Here is a 26,391-nt window from a genome sequence, read left to right as displayed (position 1 = left end):
GCTGGATGAGAAACTAATAATCACCAAATAGGGGCCTTACTGCTCCCACATCAAGGCCATGGTACATTTACATGTACCATAACTATCCATGGTTTAACTTAAATCTACCATGGTCAATAGGGACTTGCCGATTATGCTGGCATAATTTTGAGCATAATATGTGCCTGAAGCATTGAGCATAATGCTAGCCCAATAGGCGATTCTGTCAATGTTCTATCTGGTGTCCCTCATGGTACCATCTTAGGTCCATTATTGTTCATCTGTTACATCAACGACCTACCCAACCACATTAAACGTAAAATGATACCTTAGCGTACAGTCCTATAAACATGATAGATGACTGTATTCAGCTTCAGAAGGATTTGTTAGTATTAGAAAAATGGACTAAAGAATGGCAAATGGAGTTTAATCCATTGAAATGTGAATTTCTTATGGTTACGAACAGAGGGTAACCTCTCAAGTTTACATGCCACATTAACAATATCCCTATAAAGGAGTAACTTTTGTCAAGTATTTAGGGATAGTAATAGATTCTAAACTAACTTGGAAAGAACACATCAAACAAGTTTTGTCAAAAGCTAATGCAGCTATAGCATTTTAAAAACGTAACTTAAGACCATGCTCACGTCATATCAAAGAACATTGCTATAAGACATCTGTGCGTCCTATAATAGAATATGCTTCTACAATATGGACTCCCCACACTAACCAAGACATTCAAAAAATTGAAATGCTTCAGAGAAGAGCTGCTAGGTTTGCGTTTAACAAGTATCAAAACAATATTAGTGTTACTAGCTTGCTGAATTCTCTTGGCTAGCCAACCCTTGAAACTAGAAGATCATACTTAAAACTAAATTTAACTACAAAATTTTAAAGAATCTGATTTGTATTACCCCTGATAATTTTACATTTGTTACTCGTAACACCCGTGTACACCAATACCATCTACAACACCTTGTGATTCTTGCTGACATTCATTTTCCCCTCAGCAATTAGATTGTGGAACTTCTTACCTTTAGAAATAGCTACATGTAACAATTACGGTCAATTTATACAGAAATTGCAGAATTACTTAAGTATTAATTAGTTTATTTTATAATCTGTAAGTAATATATGCATTATACTCTATAATTGAGGTTTGCATATTAAATTCAAATAATAATAATAGGCAGAATACTTGTGCCATATTATATAAATCCTTGCTTGCAAAATGTTAATCACAGAAAAAGATCGATATACTCTAATAGATCAGTCAGTAACTCTAATAGAACAATCAGGCAGCTGACTGTTTTACTGGAGTATATCGATCTTTTCTCTGAAATGCATTTTACAAGCAAAGTTTTAACCACCCCAAACCACCTTCGCTAGAAAAAAAGGTACATCCAAGAAATTACAAGTACCTGTAATCCAATGTAAAAACAGCTGAGAAAGACCTCATGAAAGTAAAATAACTGGTAACTTAAAGAATGGATATCTGGAGGGGCCAAGAACCAATCTTACTATAACTACCAAGTTTTGTTCCATACAAGAACACCTTGGCTGTAAAACAGGTGCACCTATTAAAGTAAAAGTAACTGGCAACTGAAACACCTGATATCTCTTGCTGTATCCTAAATTAATTTCTTTTAACTCTAATTGGGTGGTAATTTGGCCGCCTTTTTAAATAGTCAGTGTATAGAGCAAGAAAGGCGGCTGCCAATTTAGGATGCAGCAAGAGTGAATGTAGAACACAGCTGAATGATAAAGGTTCAATGTTAAACTTTTGTTAATTGTGATTAGTTGTATATGAACAATCATTCTTGGCTGCTTCAGATGCCAGCTGTTTCAGTTGCCAACTACTTTTACTTTAATGGGTGCACCTGTTTTACAGCCAAAGTGTTCTTGTATGGATTAAAACTTTGGTAATTATAGTAAGGTTGGTTCTTGGCCCCTCTAGATATCAGTTCTTTAAGTTACCAGTTATTTTTACTTTCATGAGGTCTTTCTCTATAACTGAACTGTTTTTAGATTGGATTACAGGTACCTGTAGTTCTTGGACACATCTTCTTTTACAGCGAAGGTTTTTTGGGTTGCATATCACTCATTTTTATTGGTGATAGGCTCACTGGGGTGCAACGAATTGGTAAAAAAAAGTAAGATCTTTGTAAAGAAGAATTAAAATGCATAATTATTATCTTGGAGAGTCCAACATGCACCTATTGATTACTGTCATCTTGTTTGACATAAAAGGCATGCATACTACTGACTGTTTTATTACACTGTAAATTTTTGAAGTATGAGACCGACTGTTCTATTAGAGTAGGTCTACCTTTCATTTACTAGTTACAAAAATTTCATATCTGTGGTAAATGCTTCAGGCACCTTATGCTTAAAATTAAGCTGGCATAATTGGCAAGTGTTGTGTGCTATGTCACTGCAGGGAAATACCATCCTTGTCTCAATAGCAGCATCATTATTTCCCTATGTAGTTGTTCTTATTTTGTGTCACATTAGATCAACTGTTGTAACTGGATTGAGATTTTCTAGGTCACATAGAATCAGAAGTATGAATAATAAACATTTGTCATATTGTAACTGAATTTCAGTGGAGTGGTGAAGCATACTTTCCTGAACGCAAAACTAAAATACCGTAAACCACTTGAAGAAGTCAAATGGATATAAAAGTCTTGAGAATAGTCCTGGAGGCTAATGAAACGAGGAGTGAAGTATTAGTATGTAAAGTGCCACATTGCCACACACTGATTAAATGCATTTATGCAATTGGTTTTTAGATGTGTGCAGTGTAAATTCATTGATGAAAACTTCTGATGGTACCAAGTAGCAGCAAATGCCATGCAGTATTATCTAGCTCGGTATTATCTCATGGTGGGATTGTCGACGGGGTGTATGGACCAAATAACTATCTTGTCACTTGCCACTTTTTTATGTCATAAGAAGTCCCGGAACTACAGGTGGAAGAAGTAAGCAAATAATGTTTGTACAGAAAAGTACTCATTTACACTGCATACTGGTCTAAACTGAATTTACGTACAGTGAAACCTGTTTAATCAGGTCACTGTGTAATGAGGTCACCCGTTAAAACCATCCAACTTGTAAATCCCCAAATGTATCATCAGTGTAAAAAGTGACATAGCAGGGCAGATACAGGGGAGAGGAGGGGTTAAAGGGGGCTCTTGACCCCCACACTGCAAAAATTTTTAGTATACAAGATCGAGATACTCTAATAGAGCAGTCACTCTAATAAAGCAGCCACAGTATTAGAGCAGTGTGTAGTGAGCTATGTAAGGATTTTTATGTACTTTATCAGCAATAAATGCATAGTTGGTGAGGTGGGCAGCTATTGTCAGCTAGCTGTGACTTTTTTTTTGGTCTCACCTTACCAAACCAGACAATGTAGTGTCTGAGTTCATTTTGACCCCCCCCCCCCCCCCTTTCCATAAGTCTGGATCCACCCCTGCATAGATTTTAGGTGTATTGTATTTAATGTCTGCCTGTCAGTTTTTACAGGTAATCTGGTCATAGTATGCAGTTCACCCACTAGTAGTTGGATGTGGGCATGGTACATACATAACTTGGGACCAGGCAGGAACTAAGATCAAAGAGTGTCATGAATTTCAGGTCAGTTTACATACAGATATCTTGTGTGTTCTTTTTATTGTCAACTGTACATGGACGGTAGTGACATCAATGGTCTTATGAATTTCCAGGTCAGTTTATGTACTAAGGAGCATCTCTGAATTTCCAGGGTCAGGCGTACTACTTTGATGGGACCAAACTAATAGTTTACATGCTGTGTTTTCTGATCATAACAATTTATCCACTAGCAGTTGGATGTGATCATGCTACGTAACTTGGATGCAGTAGTATACATGTCATGCTTTTAGTATTTTCCTGGTACCCAGATTTTAGGTGCATTGTCCCATCTGTTGGGGTTTTCTATAGTACTATATCAGTGTGGTGTAATGCTTATAGTAATTTTTTTCAGTATCCAGATTAGGTGTATTGTATTTAATGTCCGCTTGTCAGTTGTTGCATGCCATCTGGTCATAGCGGTTTACCCACTAGCAGTTGGATGTGATCGTGGTATGTAACTTGGGACCATGCAGGAACAAAGATCAAAGTACAGTGTCATGAATTTCAGGTCAGTTGACATACAGAGGGATTGTATTGTTACAATTGTTCTTTGCGTCCTTTTTGTAGTTCTCAATTATCAGTGTAGACTGTAGTGACATCAAGATGTATTGTATTTAATGCCTGCCTGTTAGGTTTTTTACATTATGACATATTAATGTGGACAGTGCAACAGTAAGCCTGCTGTGTTGTAGTTACTGTTTGTTTGCTGTTGTCCCGGCATGGTAAATTTTAGTTAATTTATCCCTAGTACTCAGATTTTAGGTGTATTGTATTTAATGCTTGCTGTTAGGTTTTTACATTATGGCATATTAATGTGGACAGTGTAACAGTAAGCCTTCTGTGTTGTAGTTACTATTTGTTTTTTATGCTGTTGTCCCGGCATGGTCAATTTTCGGGCGACCACTGTGAAGTCCAGTGGCTCATACATTGTACGTATTATGACCAGGTTGTGATAGCGTACTTTGTTTGACTAATGTTTAGGCAGGTCCCCTAGGTCATCTTGTTCCACGATTACTTACCCAGCAGTTATGGTACATGAGATATTCACTTAGCCTGGGATATTATTTTGATTCCCCATTCTATTATTGGTACAACTTGGATTCCACCCAATGTTTCAGTGACTTCAGTTACATAGTCAGAGATTAATTTGATAATGAAATGTGTCGTACATTCTGTTTAGTGCCCATTTGTGACCCAGTCTGACAAAAACGGTCTTGTCGCCTATTTAAAAGTATCGAGAAATGCTGATTTTAAATATTCAGTGTGTTGTAGCTCACCAATGGTAGAAGCTAGGTGTACCAAATTTCCACATGATTTACAACAACTCCTTACCTTCAAGAGCATCCACAGTAGAAGTAGCCAACACTTATGTTTCCTGCCATTTTAGATATTTTTTATACCGAGGAAGGCGTAGAGATGAATTGGGCCAAGTTTTGAGCCACTAAAGTATCAAAACTGGCTAAAATGAAAGGACATTTACAACACATGTCTTTATTCGACTCCACGAAGCTGTACAGCCACACACAGCCATCCCCAGACTGGCCAGAACTCCATTAGGGCCCCAGACCATTTGTACGGATTGCCACTGTGCTTAGAAAAAGCAGCCAGAAAAAGCAGACCACTCAAGTATGGCTGATGTTGATTGTGAAATTAGATAGTTTTATGAAGCTTTGTCTTCTTGGTGAAAAATCAAATTTGCTGTCATGGCCAGTTTTTCCAGACCCAGTCACATTTATTACACGTGTGAGGATCCACCAGTCTGGCATATTAATTTTTTGTACATTCTGTTTTTAATTCAGTGCCTGCTTGTTGTTTTACAGGACTGGTCTCTTGTGTCATCAAATATCCAAGCAAGTTTCTTTGCTGTTGCAACTGATGTTCCAGGTTAGTTGCAAGGTTATGGTATGTTTAATTCTGTGTCTGCTTGTTCTTTTACAAGTCTCACTTAATCTTGTGTCGCCATGCAGACATCCAAGAAATCATCACTGGTGTTACAATTTTTAGCAATGTCTTGATGTGATGTTAATTAAATTTGTGTTACATGTTGTGATAGCATTGTTGTATGTTTACCATAAGGCAAGACGTTTGCAGCCATCTTATCCATGAAATTTGAATATTGTGCAAGTTGTGTGGAACAACCCAAACTAAAGTCACCGGCAAACCAGAAACCAGATTCCAGCAATCCGTTACAAACCTTTGTTGCCCTATGGTACGTGTGGAATGAAAGCCACAATGGTACACGACACTACATAGAGTCTTAACTGAAGATTTATGCTTAAAACTAGTGCATAAACAAATGTCAATTTTAAGCTTCAAAGGTTTGAATGCAACATTTGAAGCTTTGATGAATATCAGTGGCGGATCTAGAAGGGTTTCGGTAGTTTTGACAGAAATCCCCTCTTGGAATTTCACTTTTAAAAGTGATGCTGGCTGAGTAAGCTATTCTTCTGTTGTAAATAGCCCTCAGTAACATTTACAGAATGTCTTCTTTTTAATCTCTGTGGCCAACTAGATCAAATGCACAGCAGCTCACCTACTCACTCAATTTTTTTTTCAGGTGCTTATTTCTGCGTGAGTTCAAAAGAAAATGAAAGAAAAGAGACCTGATGAGAGCTTAAAACAAGGAAATACCATTATCTTTCTTTGATAAAAGAGCAAGTTAGACATGGTATAGCACAACAGTGCAGCTAGTTATACATAGCTAGATACTAATGCTGTAATGGAATGGCTTTTATGGAGAAATATAATACACCTCCCAGAAACCCCCTTTCAAAAATCCTATGAATATTGTATGTAGCTACAGCTACATATGATGCAGTTGGTAGCCAATGGCATAATTTGAGTGTATTGTAACTTATGGAATTTCTTGTGTTGGCACCATAATTCACCTGTGTAACAACATAAAGCAGCTGGAGAAAACACAAAACAAGATGTAGCTGCTGCTAAAAGACCTTACAATTACAACAGTAGTACACAACTCATGAATATTCTTCCTTTAAAGCTTGTCCAGCAACATTCCAACTGCACTTCGCCATTAGCGGTGAGTGTGGTCACTGTGGCGCAAGCTAACTAGACAGATGCTAAAGCATGTGGGGGAGAGCCTGAGCTATGTTTTATTTGATGTTTGATTGCATATAGCTTAAGTTGAGTAAATTTAGCAATATGTTAGTGATCTCATAATTACACTGGTGAAAATAGCTAATGGGTATACAAAAATTAGTGATTTTGTTAATACATCAAATATCAAATATGCCTAAAATACCAGTTATCAACCGAAGGTAAACCGTGCATTTTGCGTGCATGCTTAATATGTAGCTATATGAAATTAAGAACGTGCTAATCAAAAGGTTGCAGCTTCGATGCTCAGGCTGGGTTCTGTACTGTTGTTTCCTTGAGCAAGAAACTTTACTTCCATTGCTCACAGCCACCCAGCATTCAGACCTGCGTGGACAGCTTTGATTGTGGCAACAGGTTGACCACACGCATACAGTTTATTGATGTTATGCTCTACTACAGCTTCAACTGTTGGGAAAAGATGAAGGGCGTTATTAAAGCTAGATGAATCAGAAACATGAGCAGGTGTTCTTGTCAAGTGTCTCCAGTCACTCTCAGCTACTTCACAATTCCTTAGCCACATTATTAATAAGTTTAGAGTCCTTTTTAGTCAATCATGTGATTTTTATTTTGTTTTCAAGTTTGGCAAAGCACTGACCCCACTGCATCCGTGAAACATAAGTCATGGCCTTAGTGATAAACCTTGCATCTCTTTCATCTGGTGATTCTTGGGCTCTTCTTTCTCTATCACGTTCTCTTCTTCTCCTTAATCCCTTATCTCTTTCCATGTGCGTGCGGGTGCTACTGTGCACATGAGGTAGCTCTGGGACCACTACCAAGTGTGGGGACTTTCCGATTTGTATAGGAAATTCAGTTTGTGCACGCGACGTACATACCATTTCAACTAGACTACCAAGTGTGGGGCTTTCCGGTTTCTGTTGGGAAATTTTCATGTACGCAATGTACGTACCATTTCAACTACCAAGTGTGGGGCTTTCCGGTTTCTTTAGGGAATTTTTGTGCACGCGACGTACGTACCATGGCCACTTGACAATATTGGGGCTCGCTCAGGCTCACCCCAAATAACTTGTCAGATGACTAATGGCTTCACATACAACCACCTTCAATTTACTTTCTAGTGTCTCAAGCATAACCGTCCACGGCAAAAATGCATCGTTCACGGCATGATCAGCAGTTGGATTTTTGCAGTCTTCTACTGTGATTTCAATTGTTAATATGAGCCAGGTTGTACATGCACAAATTCGAACTTCACTTATGCCATTTGAATAATGCACCCTTCGAACTATTGAATGAATGCAGTACATTCATTTAAGCACTACTTAAAACACCTTCCCTAGTGACTGTACATTCTTCACATGTTTATAAGACATCTAGCAATCATAAATGCTCGCATGGGGCGTGGCACTAAATGGAGTTTAAAATATTTCTGCTTAAAACGCATTCCCTAGGGAACTTACATTTTGCACGCTTTCATAACTTGTTTATCAGTAGGGATGCGGGAATTATGCCCGAATAATTTCGGGAATAATGATGGGGTAAAAGAATTGAGCATTATTCCAGCATTTTGATGCATTTTTAGAGCATAATTGGCATAAAAATAAATTAAAACCGAGATACTCTAATAGAACAATCGGCGTGGAATATTTTGTTACTCATTATACTAGTAACTGAGCATCTTACTAGCAAAAAGGCTTTTCTGACGAATTGATACAGCTAGATTTAGTACTTTAAAGTCTTGCTGTACAATTTACTTACTAAAGAGAAGAACAAGTTATAAAAAGTAGGAATAATTTTGGGAATAATGAGTATTTTTGGGAATAATAAAAGGCATAATGATAAGTTTTTAAAAGAAATTCGGAATAGAATAATGATGAAAATTTTGAGCATAATTCCCACAAGCCTATTTATCAGACATTAGGGCTTGTGTCCATATCGTGTCTATAAAAGTTATTGTCAGGGTTAGAGGTTTGAATGGAGAAAATACACATAGGGGCAAACCAGAATTATATAATGTCAGTGCGGTCAACGGGTGGAGGATGATGTAATTTGTGTATCACGTTTGTGCATGTATCATGTGATCTACCATGTGCCAGTAACGATAAAGATGTCAGTAAATTATTGATTGAATGTTAGCGATATAGAGCCTATGTATTACAACCACAGCCTAGCAAGTCAGGTGGAAGAATATAAAATACAAATAAACAATACAAACAAACAAACATACTGCTATTAATCTTCTTCCTCTTCTTGTCTTGTGCAGCTGGCTGGGTGAACTTCCTTCATATTGTGTCGGGTGTGGCCATCTTAATCAACTGTTTCGTGGTGTGCATTATATGGAATAACACAGCCTTTTAGTCACCAGCACAAAAATGAGTAAGCATTATACGTTTGTGCCTTTGTTCAGTGGCAATTCTATTGTCGGTTAGTATGTGACTGGGCCTGCAAAAACAGGGCATGTGGGCACACAAAATTTGCTTAAACTATCATGACTCATAACTTATTTCAACATTTAATACCAGTAGGCTATGATACATGTTAAAGAATAAGAGTAGTCTGTTCCAGTACAGATATATAACCTGGGTTGTGATGGGATGTAGTTTGTGCCCACATGCCCTGTTTTCGCAAGCCTGGTCACATATATAATTTGTAATGCAAGTACAGAATTGCAGATATAATATTATTCAGGCACGTGCATGAGATGTGACGAGGTATAATGGTGTAGCTCCTGTCCACATGCTTGTTTTCATAGGCAGCATCTTTGTCAAAGTTCAAATGTAATGCATGAAAGAGTTTGTCACGAAGTTTTGTGAAGATACGATATGATTGAGGCTGTTTGTATAGTCGCTGATAGGATGTTATTTAAAAAAACAAAAGATGGAGGTAGTGAAAAGGCCTAGTAGTTAGAATTGATGTACTGGTAAAGCTGTCTAATCAATATTGAAAGAATCTTGGTTACGTTAGCAGCTGCTCATTAATCTATCTCGCAAACTACTTACTTCATGTGGCTGTTAGACATGTCATTCTTGCTGCCATTATTGTGACATCATTGCTTAATTAAATTCCATTGTTACAACTCCATAATGCTAGAGTGACCAGATCCTTTTTCTCCATGTGAAGGGGCGAGCGCTGCCAGACTAGTGTGCAAGTAGCTGTTGGAGAACTCCAGGGTTGTAAGATTTGGTGCGATTTTTAATTTAAAAAAAATTGCCTCTGAAAGGGGGGTTCGTCCAAACTTCCTGGCTACACACTTGATAATCAAAGGCCAGTTCAGAGGAGGTAGAACATGATGTCACAATAATTGTGTGACGTGTGCTCACTGTACATTTTTAGCATAGAGTATAGTTCTAGTGAACTGTGAAGTTAGCACTGGATTTTTGTCAGAAATGGTAATTCACTAGTGTAAACATCATTTCATGTGGTGAGCTTCATTGTGCTCCAGTGATTTTATGATGAACTTTGCAAGAGAGGGTTATATAGAATAATTTCTAATCTTATTTTCAGGTATCTGAGCTGTATTCTTAGTTAATAGTAGCAAATACAATCGACTTCAGCATCTATAATGATGCAAGTAGTTGGTAGGTTAGTTTTTCATCATGTAATTATCATTGGAATTCAATTACATTGCACAAAATCATACGTGCTATGACATCATGTCCTACCCCTGTGGCCAGATAATGGAAGGACCACTGTACATGTGAAAAATTAGTAAAGATTAATAGACACTGCTTATTTCATTAACTGAGAAATGTATCAGCTTTAAAAAGACAAACAGCTACAGGTGACAACCACAATCACATGAGAGAAGATGTTCTAGAGATGGGTAGTTATGGTCAAATTTCTACTGTAAGTTCATAATGATTGTAATGGGTAGCTACACAACAATGATGATACTAAATATATCCAATAAGGGTGGTGGGAGGGGAGCAAAAGGTTGTTTACAAAATTAAAGAGAAATGTGTAGGAATAAATTAGGCCAGAATTAATCATGGACCATTCAGTTATCAAAACTGGCTAAAATGAAAGAAAAATCAACACCATGGAGCTGTAGTGGCACATACAGCTATCCCCAGGCTAGAAAGAGCTCCATTAAGGATCCAGACTGCTTGTATGGCCAACCACATTGTGCTTGGGAAAAGCAGCCAGCAAAAGCAGACAATTCAAGTCTAGCTGATACCGATATGAAATTTGATTATTTGTACTGTAGTTTGTTTTATTGGTGAAAAATCAAATCTTCTGTCATGGTCAATGAGACCAGTTTTCCCGGATCCAGTTACATTTGATAACTGTTAGTCATTAGCAACTTGACGTGTGGGTGTACACCCCATGAACTAATTCTGAGCTGTATCTCAGCTTATAATGTAAGTAGAATTCTAGGGACACTGGAACAGGAATGGGAACAACCAACAGTAAAGATTTTCAAACGTTCCATGAGCAGGTGAATAAGATGGTGCATAGCTAGTTTTAATCGACTTGAGTCTTCATTCTCTGAGTAATGGCCCGATAAAAACTTGTGTAATTTTTCTTTGTAGCATGCGTAATTTTACATTTAAAAAAAAAATTGTTTTCTCAACATGCATCCTTGTGTTAACTGACAAGTCAGGTTTTTGCTGAGATGGTCACATTATAGTGTTTCATGGAGAGGAGATTTCAGACAAGTATAACTGGTAGTGCAACATGGTCATCCAATTGCCATCATAGGGAAATGCATTAAGAAATCTGTTTATTGGTCATCTGTTAGCGTAAGCAATCAATTATCGACCGACATCTATTATCGGCCAACTCGACATCTATTATCATCAAATAGAATTCAGATTCAAACATGGAATTGGATGGAACGCTAAGCTGCCTTATGTTGCTTTGTTTTGTTGTCCTAGCAGTTTAAATTAAGTTGTACTGTTGGTGAATGATGGGAGGTTTGTTTATGACCTAGTTTGTATATGCTACTCTGTTATTCTTGGCATGAAAGTCGTACTGAACATTATCTGTGTTATTTCTTTTGTTGAAGCATACACTGAGCCTTACACATGACGTTGAACCTAAGAATAGACAGGTTGTAGCTATTCAAAAGGCTCTAGTGATTGGCTGTGCTGGAATAATCACTCTTCACAGTGGAATAATCTTTGTTTATACACTACCATTGTCTGGTTATGAGAAAGGCACCACTGATAGGACTTGTCCTCTGTACTGTATAAGGTAGTTTTAACAATGATGGATTAGTGGCTGTACAGAGACTGCTATTACGAATCATTTGTGTGGAAAAAGAAGACTGAAAGATCTACTGTGGTAGTTGGAAGTGATGAACAATGCAGAAACCTAGGAGGAAATAGCTCAGAAAGCAAGGTGAATTCTTATGAGGCTATCTAAACAACAGGAAAATTGACTACAAAAGCAAGGGTAAGCTGGAAGAACGTTTGCAATTTAAAATACACTCAATTTCAGGCACCATTGACTACAGCGCACTTGAAGATTGAATGCTTGTAACGTGCTGTCAAGTGTTGAAGATATGTTACACTGCTCAGGAGCAAGGTGTACATAGTGGGCATACACAGTGGATAGAAGTTGTTGGTTATTATTTAAGGACAAAAAGCTTGTACATCATTAGTTACATTGCTGTATGGCAGGAAGCAAAGTAGCTACAGTGGCACTAGGCTTGCGCCAATTATGCTGGCATAATTTCGAGCATAATAGGCTAGCAAAAGTATCAAAGCATTATGCCAGCATAATAGGACGATTTTCAAGAACTTTACTTAAAATGCACAATGCGCACACCAAAAATACTGCACAACATGAACACACTGCACATTATTACTGCATTTCATATCAAAAACTTTGCAGTGTTATTATTTTACTGTTTCTTGACTAATTATTCACACTTTATAGAAATTAGATCGATATACTCTAATAGAGCAGTCACATACTCTAATACAGGAGTCGGGAAATGCAGATATACTCTAATAATACAGTCAGCTCTCGAGTATAATCTTGATTTTGAGAGCATAATTTTGAGCATAATAGGTTGGATTTTTGAGCACTGCTCAAAAGCATAATAAGCAATTTCAAAGCATAATTGGCTCAAGCCTAAGTGGCACCAGGATTACTGTGCTGACCTTTGTAACACCCTTGATGAAATATTAGTGCTGTTCAATTTGTTTTAAATATGTGTTTAAAGCATTAAAATACTGAAGCATTTGTTTTATTAGAAATTTATTTGAGTGCATTTCGAAAATCACACATAAGACTTACTTGAAATTTTGGTGGAATTACAATTAGTACTGATAGACTATTTTGTACTAAGATTTAGTTTTGAATTATGTGGGGATACCATGCGAAATACTTTAAACCAGACAATAATTGATGTAAGCAAGTTAGCGAGTGGATGATAAACGATGTTGACAGTCGATAATTGATGCTGTACACCACTGTCTTTGGCTAGATGCTGCTGACGAATGCCACTGCCTGGGGAGCTGGTACATTGTGGATCCCTAGAGTATTAAATTTCCTATTGCTGGGTATAAGCATATCTTGTTCTAAACAAGAATCCTGTAGGTTGGAATATAACACAGCCGATAATTGATTGCTTATGATAGTTTCATTTCACCACAAACGGGAGGGTAAATTACAATGAAGTGAATAGTTGCTGAAGTTGGGTAATAATAAACTACAAGTCAAACAAGATCAGTCATTGAAGAATGTATTGAAATACCCAAGAGATGTGTAACCAATTTAGTGGTGACATTGGTATTTGGTGATCTATTTGACAGACACCATGTAATATTGTGCCCCATAAATGATAAATTGTTGTGATTAAATGAAGCTATACTGCAGCATATTTAGGTTGAGACAGGTGACATATTGATGGATGAAGATGAGGAGAGGGCACAGTAGCACGTAGGCTTTCATTTAATTTGATATTATTGTGACTCTGCTAATTTAACTCTATAGCAAATGAGTCAAAATAGGGATCTATGGGTCTATTCAGTGTAACTACAATCCCTGTCAGTTTAATCCAGGGATCCTTTTTTTAATGGGTTTTTCAGCAATCTCTATTCCAAATTTAATTTTTTTCATTATCAATAGCTCCATTAAGACACTCATCCATTTTGAATCCCAAGTATTGCCCACCAAACTATCCTCACCCTGTGCCCTCTACCCCTTTGTGAGGACTCATGATCTGCAACACTATCTATCTAAAATGGCAACAGATCATAGAATTTGTTTCTTGTACTCTGGATTGTCTGAAAGATCATAAATGTCTCCATCTTCATCGAAATCTCACCCACGTAACTGCCAAAGTTAGTGACTTATTACCATTTTAAATATATCTACGAATGTGCAATGTGCTCAAAAGGTAACTTTTCCTAATATTAATAAGGTCATATATTTACACTTTTCTCACTTCACCAGATTAACAGTATTGCTATTGCCATTGTTAGTAGTAACCTGAAGTTACAGGACACCAGTATACACAATGAGCAGGTGATGGCAGACATTACAACATATTCATTATGATGATGATGTCATTTGTGTCCAAGTGATCTCATTCAAAACAATTGCTCATGGTAGGATCTCAAATCATCAACTTCTAATCATATAATTTCATTATTCAGAATTCACTGGTTGGGTGCATGTACAAAAAAGTCTCCTGGCTTCCTTGATACTGATTTTCCTAGTATCAAGTAACTTAGCATGGATATGTATACAAGTATAGTTTGTGTACAATATCAAGTTGAAAGCTTGTCGTATGTCCTTGAGCTGAACTGCTAAAATGGTAAACATCATGTGAATTGAAGTGATAATTTCAAAACCGTTGCTACATGTAACTCACAGTAGTGGCTCACGTAGGCAAGCCTTGGCTGTGCCTTGATTCATATTATACAGTATTACTGTTTAATAAAAATGAAATGAGGATTGCCCATAATTTTACAGCACACTTCTTACAGTTGAAGTAAGGAAATTAATAGTACGTATGCTGCGTGCACAAGCCATTTACCACATGCAAAATAGTGAAAAAGGCAAGACATAACTGTAAGTGAAATGAACATTTTACTCAATAGTACAGTATAGATATATCCATCTGTCAATGTATGTGATTTATTTAAGAAGCAAATATTTTGGAGTTTCATTTCATTTCATGATTGATGTTTTGAACTCTATTGTGGCAAGTTATACAGAAGAATTCAATCTGGTCAGTTCTAAGCTTAAGTCTATTATGCTCCAAAATTTTTATTCTTTCTGGCAATTCTTTTTTATCACCTATTATTCTCAAATTATTCTTGAAATTTGTACCAAAACTTAAGCATAGTAGTTTGGTTTTTGTTTAGGTAATGCTATATTAGAACTCTGGACTCAAAGTTGACTGCCTTATTAGAGTATGTGACTGCTATATTAGAGTACCTTAATCTTATCAACCAATTTTATACTTGCACTGTTCCAGTGGTGTATCTAAATACTTTTTGCATTACACTATGAAAAAATATAATTTTTCAACAATTACTGTATTTTTAGAGGTCATCTGGAATATTTCTAATTCTTTTCATTTGTGAAATTATTATGACAATAGATGCATGCCTAGTCAGTTCTACCAATAAAATAATTATGTAATTCATAGAACTGATGGTGTAGAACCAATGGTGTGGAACCTGTTGAACCTGGTAATACAGGAAGTCAGAATCATGAAACTAAATTGTAAAATGAATCTGAAAAAAGGGTCTTATATCCTTTCACAATTTCTACGTTTATGATTTAACCTATCACCTTGAACTTTCAGCCAGCAATAGTAGCACAAGGTTATGAAATTTTAAGATGTTATCTTATTGACAAGTCAAGTTATGGATTGTAATGCACATGCAATTGGAACAGCTATAAGACCTCCTTTTGCAGATCTGGCCACAAATGTAGAAAAAATCCCAAACCTAGTGGTGTTCTAATCACTAGCAACATGCAATCCAAGCATGTACCAAAGGATCCACAACAGCTGGGATCTGGAATCTTCTCTGCAATCAACCTGTACTTATTTGCTTCTTGCCATATACTATACTGCTAGTGCATAGTCTATTGTATATATTTATAACAAACATTATAGCTATCTACTCCTCTTACCATTTCAGCTGTTTGAAGTTTTAAATCACTGTACTTCTCCATAAGCTTCTTGTTTTCTTCCTTTAACTTTTTGACTTCACGATCCTTAACATTAAAACATGATTCTAATTCCTATAAACATTAAACAAGCCATACTTACTAGCCAACAAAAAGAGTTTCTAAGTAGAGTTATACTGATGTAAAGTGCTTTCAAGTAACTAGGTTGCAAGATACAAATTAGCTATATTTATTAATGATAGTTTTTGCATCATGGAAGTCTGACACAACTGCAAACAAATTATTTTTTGTAAACAGGTTCAGAATCTGTGAGTAGATAAATAGACAAACCATTTGGTGGTATGGCTGATGGAGACACTGTTTTATATACCACATCAAAATTTACTACAAATTAATGATAAAATGACCATTAATCATAGTATTTGGATCAAGAACATTTTTGACTTTCCTATCCAAAAACACTTATATATAATATAAGAGAATTTTCTGCTTACTGACTACAAACTAGCTGCTGCACTCAGCCAAGACTATAATTGGTTTGATTTTTACTGCTGAATGTCACTTTTTTGTCAACCACAGCAGTTACAATGCATGTACCATGGAGAAATACATAGTTTTTGTCTCCCAATGTGGTTCTATGTGATGTAAGACAAGTTAACTGTGTTCAGTACTTGCATGCTGAAAACTATCAACATAATCTCAGCAAAGGTTAAATACTAAAAATTTGCAAATCCAGTGCAAAGTCAGAACCGGCTGCTTAGTACCAATCACTATGATAAATAAGTTTTGTACTCTATCAACTGAACCAGTTTTTGTGTGATTACAACATTAAAATTTACATAAAGTATCCAAATGGTAAGTATATAAATAAAGTAGGAAATGTAAATGCATGTAAAGATGGCCACACAATTGCATTGTGAGAAGTGAATGGACACACACTTATCATGATCACCTTTATTACAGATCCATTTTTTCAAAATTTAGTATGAACTTATAATAGTACATGCTACATGAATATAGATGCCAATACCTTCAACCAGTTGTGACCCCACTATTGGCCACAACTCTTGGACTAATTCACAGAATGCTAGTAGTGCTTGTGTAGACATGTGCTGAACACATCCCAGTAATAGGAGATTTCTCTGATGAAGACTGTGACCAATGGAAATGAGCTCTTGATCACTTGTAGATAACATTCCATTAGTAGCCATTCTATCCACTAGTGTGTCAGCATTGATCTCCCTCATCATCACACCATGATAGTAACCAATCAGCAGTGTAGATGTTGATGTTAAGGCTATAGTACATACATGTGACAACTAAGATGACAAATAAACATAGAATTGATTTAATAAACACATCTAAGCAGTTCTGGTGTTTAGCTGTCTACACATTTAGGTAAATATGGCATGCATATTATTAGAACCTTTCACGCACAGTATTTCTTGACAACAATGGCAAAATAATGAATTATTATCACAAAACCTTCATTGTGTTTAGTAGTATTGGTTAGGTATATTCAGTGGAATACTGTTTACTTAAAATTTATTCAGTGGAATTTTCTACTGACTGACTGCCTGACTACTGCCTTCACAACTCAATAACCGCTAAGATTACAGACTTGTTTTTCACTGTTTGATGTTATAATGTCACAAGAAAGTAAACAAACCAGCATCAGGAAAATTTTAAGTTCGATTAAGGATAAAAGAAATAAAAGGTAATGGCCTACACCTGAAGATATATTAGCAGAAATTCAATCTCTAATTTAGTCGTGGATACAGACTGAAGTATGCATTAAAACTCCACCTGTTTATCGGCAACCTCCTTTGTTTAACTACTAATTGAACTTAAAATTCCTTGTACTTGTTAGGATACTTTGCTTATTCAGTAGATGGGTGGTTTGAGAGTATTTGTGTAATTTTATAGAGCTGACTATATATCATATGGTATAGTATAAATGTATAGTACGGATGGAGAAAATTTGTGTTACCATGCACAAAATAATTAACCATAATCCAGTCTCAAAATTTTATAACATATTGTATCTGTTTAATCAAGCCCACTCACTCCTTCAAAATAACCTAAAATGCTGTACTATTTTTGTTTATTAATTTTCTATCAATCGACCTACTAACTTGCTGAAGCCTTCAGACAGGTCTAAGTCATTGACAATAGCTTAAAGTATCTGCTAACCCTCTGTGCCTTGCTTTGTTCAATCGTTTTCTTGTACTGAAGTATTAAAATTTTGCATTGAAACTTTTCTAAAGAGCATGTATATAGGCTTCACAATATAAACCACAGTATGTTCCTATGATTTTGCCAAATCCAAATCGAATACTTAGCATAACTCCACCCCTTTGATCATATCCTCTTTACATGTTCAAAAAGCTTCTGGAGCTGATGGCCTTCTAACTTGGTTTGTTAGAGCCTCTCCCTATATGGCAAGGCTTGTTACTGTTTTGATCAATACAAATGTATTGAATCTTCATCAGTCTCTATTCAATGGAAGCAGGCTATTGTTAAGGCTATTGTTATACCTGTTCCTAAGTGTAAACAGTGTACAAACTTATCTCATTTTCATCCAATCTCTGTGCTACCTGTTTTATCCAATGTTTTAGAACGTGTGCGGCATAATCAAATTCAAGTACATCTTATAGAATATGATATACTCTGTCCTCATCAATCTGGATTTCATGCAGGCTATTCTACTCAGGATGTGTTTCTTCATGTAACGAATAAATGGATGAAGGCTGTTGATGAAGGTAAACATACTGGTGCTGTGTTTCTGGACTTGGCTAAAGCTTTCGATAATGTCAATTTTGTGCACTAAACTAACTTATTATGGCTTTCGAGGGTCATTTTTTGACTTATTATACAATTATTTAGCTGGACGACAGCAAAGAGTTTTGTTTCATGGTGATTTATCTGAGTGGGGTGCTATTTCTATTGGAGTACCTCAGGAATCGATCTTAGGTCCTTTACTCTTTGCTTTATATATTTATGATTTTCCTTCTGTTGTCAATTACTGTTTGTTAGATCTTTATGCTGATGATGCAGAGCTACACTGTAGCCATTCAGATTTGCATGTAGTTGAGACGTGTTTGCAGTATGACCTGGATTCTGTGTCTACCTGGCTTCATAGTTCTCATTTATGTCTAAATGTTTATAAATCTAATTGCATGCTTATTGGAAGCCATCAAAGAGTGTCAAGTAAAGCTTTGAGTGTCTCAGTTGGTGGTAATGTGTTGACTCAGGTTAACACTGTTCGGTATTTGGGTGTTTTGATTGACCCTGTGTTGTCTTGGAACTTACATATTCATAGCATAATCTCTAGAGCCTGATCAAGACTTGCTTCAGTTGCTCGCTATGAGTCACTGCTGCCTGCAGTGTTATACTCTGCTTTTGTGATGCCACTCTTTGATTATTGCGATGTCGTTTGGTCTCCATCTACTGCAAAACTGAATTGTTTAATTGAAAGAATCCACTCCAAGTTTATTAACAAATTGCCACTGACTTACCATTCAAAATTTCCCTATACATTGACTGAGTGTCAGAGATTTCATACATCGATTCAGATTTCTAAGTCTTTACATCACATTAACTCCTCCTTATTTACATAATATTTTTTGATTTTCAAAGGACATAACAGGTCATGTTAGCCATAACCAGAGTGTTTACCAACTATGGTAAAAAGAGTTTCTTTTATCAAGGGGTTGTCTTATGGAACAATTTATCAGCAAGTGTTTCTGAGGCTGCCACATTGCCATCATTTTAAAATATTTTACCTCAATTCTAGATTTTTTTGTTGTTTTTGGTTGTGCTGTAGTTTTATTTTGTTTGCCTTTGTGTTGTATGTAATTATAGTTAGTTGAATTTTGTGCAATTTTGTAATATTATAAGTACAATAGTTAATATTAATTTGTGTATAATATTTGTATGTATATGTGCAGGCTCCACTAAAAATCAGTTTTACTGAGTGCATTCCCTGTGTAAAACTTACAATTACAATTACATGAACTGATTTTCAGTTTCTTCCCGTAGCGACTTACCCCAAGGGGTAGCCAACGCCCCTGCAAAATGCCAAAATTGTGTGCGAGAGTCCCAATATTTACATATTTCAAAAATGTTTCAAGTGAATGATGGACAATTGGGGATCACAGAAACCTCGACAGTGTCCTTTGCACAAAAACATCTGATGGTCAAATACCACAAAATTAATAGTCATTGTAGCCATCTTTATTTGCCTCAATAAGATGAAAATATCCCATTTCTAGATGAGTCCAGATTTCAGAATTTCTAAATATTTAGTATATTTCTAATTGGATTTCTCAGATAGTGTACGAGACTCCCATACCAAAAAAAGAAAAATTAAAGTAAACCAAGAAACTAAGCCAATTTTTGAAGTTGCATATCTCGATAATGCCTGAAGCAGTTTTACTCAAATTTGGTATGTGGACTACTGACAGTAGAGGACATGTCCACAGTAAAAATGGTTTTATTTTGTAAAGATAGCACGGAGCTATGAATGCGTGAAAATCATAATATTTTCTTTTTTCCTGTCAATATACTCACAGTGTTGCATGCCAGCTTATTGGGCTGCACACACAACACACTGTGTGTCTTGATTGTGTGTGTGTGTGTGTGTGTGTGTGTGTGTGTGTGTGTGTGTGTGTGTGTGTGTGTGTGTATGTGTGGCCAGATTTTACCCAAACTGCACATCAGGCAAAATCAAACTAACACCACCAGTGGATAGCTAGACCATCGTACTACCAGATATGACCCTCAGTACTACTCCTTGAGTTAAGACGTCTTTTTTGGGTGGTGTGGAGAGCTCAAATGGCAGTTTCAGGCCTTGTGAAGGGCCTAGCTTGGCAAGAATCAGTGGTTTACTGATGGATGGCTGATAATGTTGGCCAAACAATTTTTCTGTTGATTTTGCTGCATATCAGCCACTAAGATTCCAGCACAGCCCTGTAATGTCATGTCTGGACTTCAATTGTAGTCTGCCTCCATTTTGAAATCTATCTCTTGCCCACCCCACCATCCCCCACCATCCCCCACCCTCCTTCCCTTTGTGAGCACTCGTGATACTACTTCGCTTGTCCAACTGCTTAGATGTTCTATCTGATTTGGTGGGTAACTCTACAAGCAGCTACAAGTACTGAAAGTGGTCTGAAAGGTAATAGATTGATGCACATTTTGTGTAAATTTCATACATGTTTATGCTGACTCAAATTCTTTAAAACCGCTTATCTTGAAACTTCTAATGTGCGATTTGGCCCAAAATTCAGTCACACACGTACACACACACTCACATATATATATACTTTATTTATTATTGATAAATATACACAGCTATAACAGTAAATACTTTAGAAATTTTCTACTTTGGCATTGAACAAGAGAATTCCATGAATACAAGCCAAAGTAAATATTTTCCTACATACTCATGTAGGAAAATCAGTATTGTGCTATGCCATTGCCTCACTACCTTTAAATATATTCCACTTACTTATATATACACAGCAAGTGCTGAAATTCAAATATATAATTTCTATTAGCAAGACTATATTAATAAACTTACGATAAACTTTCTGTAACTCCTACAAAACCAACCGTGGCAAGTGAACAACCCAATTGCCAATCTGCAGAAACTTGTCCGATCTTGACTGCTGGGGTATGGTGAGAAATGTGAGGCATGACTGATAGACTTTATTGGTTTGAATAACCCATTTGATGACTAGTGATCCTTTGTTTACCTCCATTACCTGTATGCCCACTCCTATTTCATTTGCAATTTCACGGTTTAATATTAGCAACTGCTCTACTGTCATGTTGTCCGGATCTTCACCAAACTTTGCCTCCAGTATACTGTAATATTTGCTTCGTACTGGATAATGTGGTAAACAATTCCAAACATCTCGTAATGGTTTAGAATAAATCACTTTCATGTATTCTTCTATCAGAGCAAGAAGCTTTGGGCGTACTGTAACAGCAGCTTTTAAAATACGTACTTCCATCCAATTGCAATACAAATGATTGGTTGCAAATATCTCAAACAACTTGTGAATGTTTTGTGAGCTTTTAATCAGCATACTCAATGGCTCATCAGCCCTTGCCAAACAAGTGGTTTTGACAATTTGAAATTCAGAGTTGGAAATGTTCAAACCTTGCTGAAGTGTACATAGTAGTTGGGAAAAGGCATCAGTGACATCCTTATAATCTGCAAAATTTACTTCAACTTGACCTTCATCACTGTAACCTATAATTTTACAATACCACCCATAATTTCATACAATAAAAGAAGACAAATATATTTGACATGTGAACAATTATGTGCAGCATCTAAAAATGCAGTTGTCTACTCTGCATCACTTGGCAAAAAATAATTAATTAATTGTTTACTAAAAATAATTATTAAAAGTTTAAACTTTTGCCAGCCACCAACATCATAATATGCAGGCCCTCCAGCATCGCCACTAGGGTAATATATATGTGGATTTCAGCATGCCTACAAAAAAGTTTGTCTCCAGACAGCAGACACAGCAATTCTAAGGAAAAATGTTAGCCAGGAATATAGATCTTTAATTTTGGTGGCAGTTTAAGTTCACCAGTATAATTCCTTGCTTGGATATGCATGCCAAAGCACAGGTGTTTGTATATCCATGCTTAGAGCAACTCGACCTGTCTGGATGCTCAATAGGGAGTTCATACTGTTGATATTCTCTGACTTTCAACAGTAAACACTCTGGTAAAGGGAATGTCCAAAAGCACACAGAGTTATAAGAAATCAGTAGTGCACCCTACAGCTTAAGCACATGACTAAATACAATTCTATAACAACAACAGCCTTGGGGCTGTAAAAAGGGTGCTGCCAAGCAAAGTAGGATCAATCAAACAAGCTTATTCAACATGACTGGTAAGAACAATCAAGTTGTGGCCTAGTGAATGCAGTATTACCCATTCTCTTTGTAACTAACTATAATAAAACTAGAGCAAATGCACTTGCAACTGTTATTAAATTATCATTTGGCTGCCTTTTAACATCACACACTACAAAAAAGTGGCCAAATGACAATTTAATAACAGTTGTAGGTGCATGTGCTCTAGTTTTATTATAGCTATAGCTACCTGTAGCTACAAAGAGAATGAGTAATACTGCATCCACTTGGCCACAACTTTATATCAGTCCTAGCTTGTTCTTACCAGTTGTTTTATTGATCATGGTAACATTCCAATCTACTTGGCCACAACTTGATATCAGTCCTTGTTCTTACCAGTCATGTTGAATAAGCTTATTTGATTAATCCTACTTTGCTTGGCAGCACCCTTTTTAACAGCCCTGAGGCTGTTTTTGTTTCAAGATATCACACATTTTGTCACTGAGTAACTTGAATCAAGAAAAAAAGTTTAAATTAAAGCTGATAGTTTATACAAGCGGACAAGCCACCTTTACAACTTCAACAGTTATTGTGTGTATTGCATCATAGCTTGGGATGTGCATCCCCAAAATCAAAGAATGTAGTTTGGTACAAGTAGGCAGGTACTCATAGTGTTGCAACCTTAATGAGTATGACTTCTGGGCACCACTAAACCATCAACAGATTGAGTATTTTTCATCACCATTTCCCAGACAAATGGCACTATTGAAGTAAGTGTTTTGGCATTACTTTCATACCCTTAGCATTATCGCTGTAAACAAACTTATGGGAATAGCATCAAATAGCAAGTTCACTGAATTCATCACACTGATTCACCTAGCTTTGATTGCAAATAAACATTTACATGGGGAATTGTACCGAATTCACTGAGTTTAGCAAATTATATAATAACAACTAGTGTTAACTGTTACTCAAGTAAAGTCTACATATTTTAGAGGTGTCTTAAATTGTGACCGGGCCTGCAAAAACAGGGCACGTGGGCACAAACTACACCCTGTCACTTTACAGGTCATATCTCAGTACTGGAACAGAATATTTGCATTCTGTAACTTGTATCATAAAGTCAATTAAATGCTTACCAAGAGCTAAAAATTGCACTGTAATAGCGTAATGGTACAAAACGTTATGAGTGATGAAAGTTTGAAAAAGTAGGCAAAAATCATGTGCCCACATGCCCTATTTTCGCAGGCCCAGGGTTCTAAAGACCACAAAATAAATCAGCAATTAGTGTAGGTAACATTATTATGTTTTGAGTGCGCTTATGGAAATCAACTCACCACTTCCCAGAAAAAATGGCAGGTCAGAATTGAGCTAAACTACTTCATATGTTTAATTACATATCAAATATTGTTCCATGAAGTGCAAGAGTGACTGAATCAAACTATGAGAAAATCGCTTATGGTGGCACTTGCAAGAGAGGTGGAGTTCCAAGATTTGTATTGAAGAAACTTAACGAACCAAACAACTTGTGTTAGTAAAGTCAAAGCTGTGGAATGAACATACAGTAGTCTAAGATATAAGCGTAAGGAATGTTAGCCTCATGGGGCCTCTTGCACTAGCGAGTATGCAAAGGAGGAGAAAGAGAAGAATACAACATTTTGCACAAAATGTCATGAGGCATTACTAAAATATGACAGGGATTATTTACTTACTAATACGCATATATACCAAAAGTTGTGTTGTATCATGAGGTGTTTTTTTACTAGAGAATAGTTTTAAAGATTGGTTTTACTGTAGATGAGCTCTCTATTAGAGTTAGTCACTCATGTAAATAACACACAGTAGTCGCACGCCCTACTTTCCTGGCCGCTTAACTCACTACTGTGAGTCTTAATTTCTAAACTGTAAAACACTGCATTATGGTTATTAATTAAAAATATTTATATGTAAATTCAAAAGTGGCAGTTAAAATGACTTTATTATATTGTTGTATAATTGTTGAAATCAGTGGCCCACTTAGCAAATGCCAGACTAGTTTGCATATACCTTAAATTTATTAATACTATTTCTTTTTATGACTTCCTTGTTGTTTAGAGGGAAATCCAATGAGTTGTTTAATCTTCAAATTATAGCAGCAAAGCAATTGATTTGTACAGTGATTACCATCGAATCTGCAACAATTCAGCACAATAAAGCCTACATTGTAAGTATTCAATACAATGGACTCGATATAGAAAAAAATGAAGGAAGAGTCTAACTAATAACAAAAACTGAATATTACTGTGTTTTCCATCACAAGACAGAAATTCAAAATCTATGGCACATACAACAAGGAAAAATGTGATTAATATGTGAATATTTTGTGTATGCAAAAATGGAACTTCCATAATATTGTTTCTGTCCTTGTTTGTAGTGTATAAGAAGGAGATAGAGTTACATTTTTAGCCACATAATCCAACAAGTGGATGTGTTACAATATAACACTCTCAATAGTACATTGAGATATTATTTTGAAATATGTCAAGCGATTAGTCAATAGAATTAGTGTTACACTTCTTTGTCAAGGTACCTTGACAAAACTCTGTAATACTAATCCGATTGACTAAAATAAAGTGGTGTGTTTCTATTGGAAGTACATGTTCAACTTGACAACTAGTGTTACCATAGTGATAGATGCCTATAGCATAGATTAGTTGTTAGGTAACCATTGCTAAGGTAAATGTCACCATGGGACCATAGCAACGGTTTCTAAGTATGATTAATCTTTTGCAGTGGTTATTTTTTTAAAATTTCTGTTGCTTAGTAACAGTTGATATTGTTATGTACTGTATGCTATGTAATATCAAGACACACGATAGTGTGTCGTGCGGCCAAGTACAGCCAGTGCGGGCGCGCGACAGACAAGTGTGTATTTTACAGAAACCAAGAAAATGCCGTTTTCACGCATCCATAGCTTGATAATGGCTAGACAGAATTTAACCATTTTTGCTGTGGAAACTCCCTCGGGGTAGGATACTCCCCATTCCAAATTTGAGGTGAATCCGCCCATCCATCACTGAGATACGCGCCTTCAAAGTTCGTATTATTTTCTCCGTATTTTTCTTAATCTTTTTCTTCTTCGTCTTGCACACTTTAGAAAAATCGTAATAACTCGTGCGTGCTTTAGTTGATTTACTTAAAATTTGGAGGGCAGTAAGAGCGTAATACTGCACTGTTACAGTCCAATGTTGGTACAGATCAGACAAAGAACAAGGGAGTTATGCGCGATGTTTCAAAAATCCAAAGGCGATTGGTTTCACGCCTCCAGGGTAAACCGCTTGACAGAATACCTTGAAAATCGGTCTGTACATGGAGTAACTATCGTAGTGCAAACCTTTTGTGGTTTGAAAGAAATCGCACTAACAGTCATGGAGTTATAACAAAAACGCCAGCCATGTGCAAAAATCGTATAATCGAGTTTTTAGTATACTTACCACGCCTACCAGGTAAATAGCCAGCTAATGGAATCAGCTAAAAATACATAGAGAGGTAGAATAATTATTGTACAATGATATTTCAGTAGTTTACAAGGAATCAGATCAAACACTACTGATTTACAACACAAAAGTCAACTAGGTGTAACAAGTGTGCGATCGAGATACTCTAATAGAGCAGTCACCCTAATAGAGCAGTCAGCTAAGAAGTAAATAATTACTCTCTTAAAGCA

General features: G+C 36.3%; 1 protein-coding gene and 1 long non-coding RNA gene across 2 annotated transcripts in view; one reads left to right on the top strand and one right to left on the bottom strand.

Moving 5' to 3' along the window:
* The window catches only part of LOC136253185 (kelch-like protein 3), a 44,763-nt gene that overhangs the window by 2,389 nt on the left and 15,983 nt on the right, over positions 1-26,391 (bottom strand). Inside the window, exons 3-5 of the mRNA XM_066045812.1 lie at positions 21,389-22,066; positions 16,835-17,101; positions 15,808-15,918 (exon numbers count right to left, since the gene is read on the bottom strand). Of these exons, the coding sequence (XP_065901884.1) occupies positions 15,808-15,849 (42 nt within the window). The 5' untranslated portion in view covers positions 15,850-15,918; positions 16,835-17,101; positions 21,389-22,066. The remainder of the gene's footprint in view (positions 1-15,807; positions 15,919-16,834; positions 17,102-21,388; positions 22,067-26,391) is intronic.
* On the top strand, positions 1,993-5,747 carry LOC136253188 (uncharacterized). The gene is made up of 7 exons (XR_010699998.1): positions 1,993-2,711; positions 2,772-2,960; positions 3,499-3,618; positions 4,051-4,141; positions 4,201-4,305; positions 5,454-5,517; positions 5,573-5,747. It is a non-coding gene; the product is annotated as an uncharacterized lncRNA (long non-coding RNA).

This window comes from Dysidea avara, chromosome 4, assembly GCF_963678975.1.
Source record: "Dysidea avara chromosome 4, odDysAvar1.4, whole genome shotgun sequence".
Taxonomy (NCBI): domain Eukaryota; kingdom Metazoa; phylum Porifera; class Demospongiae; order Dictyoceratida; family Dysideidae; genus Dysidea; species Dysidea avara.
Note: the sequence above shows the minus strand (reverse complement) of the source record. Positions and strands in the feature narration are given on the sequence as shown.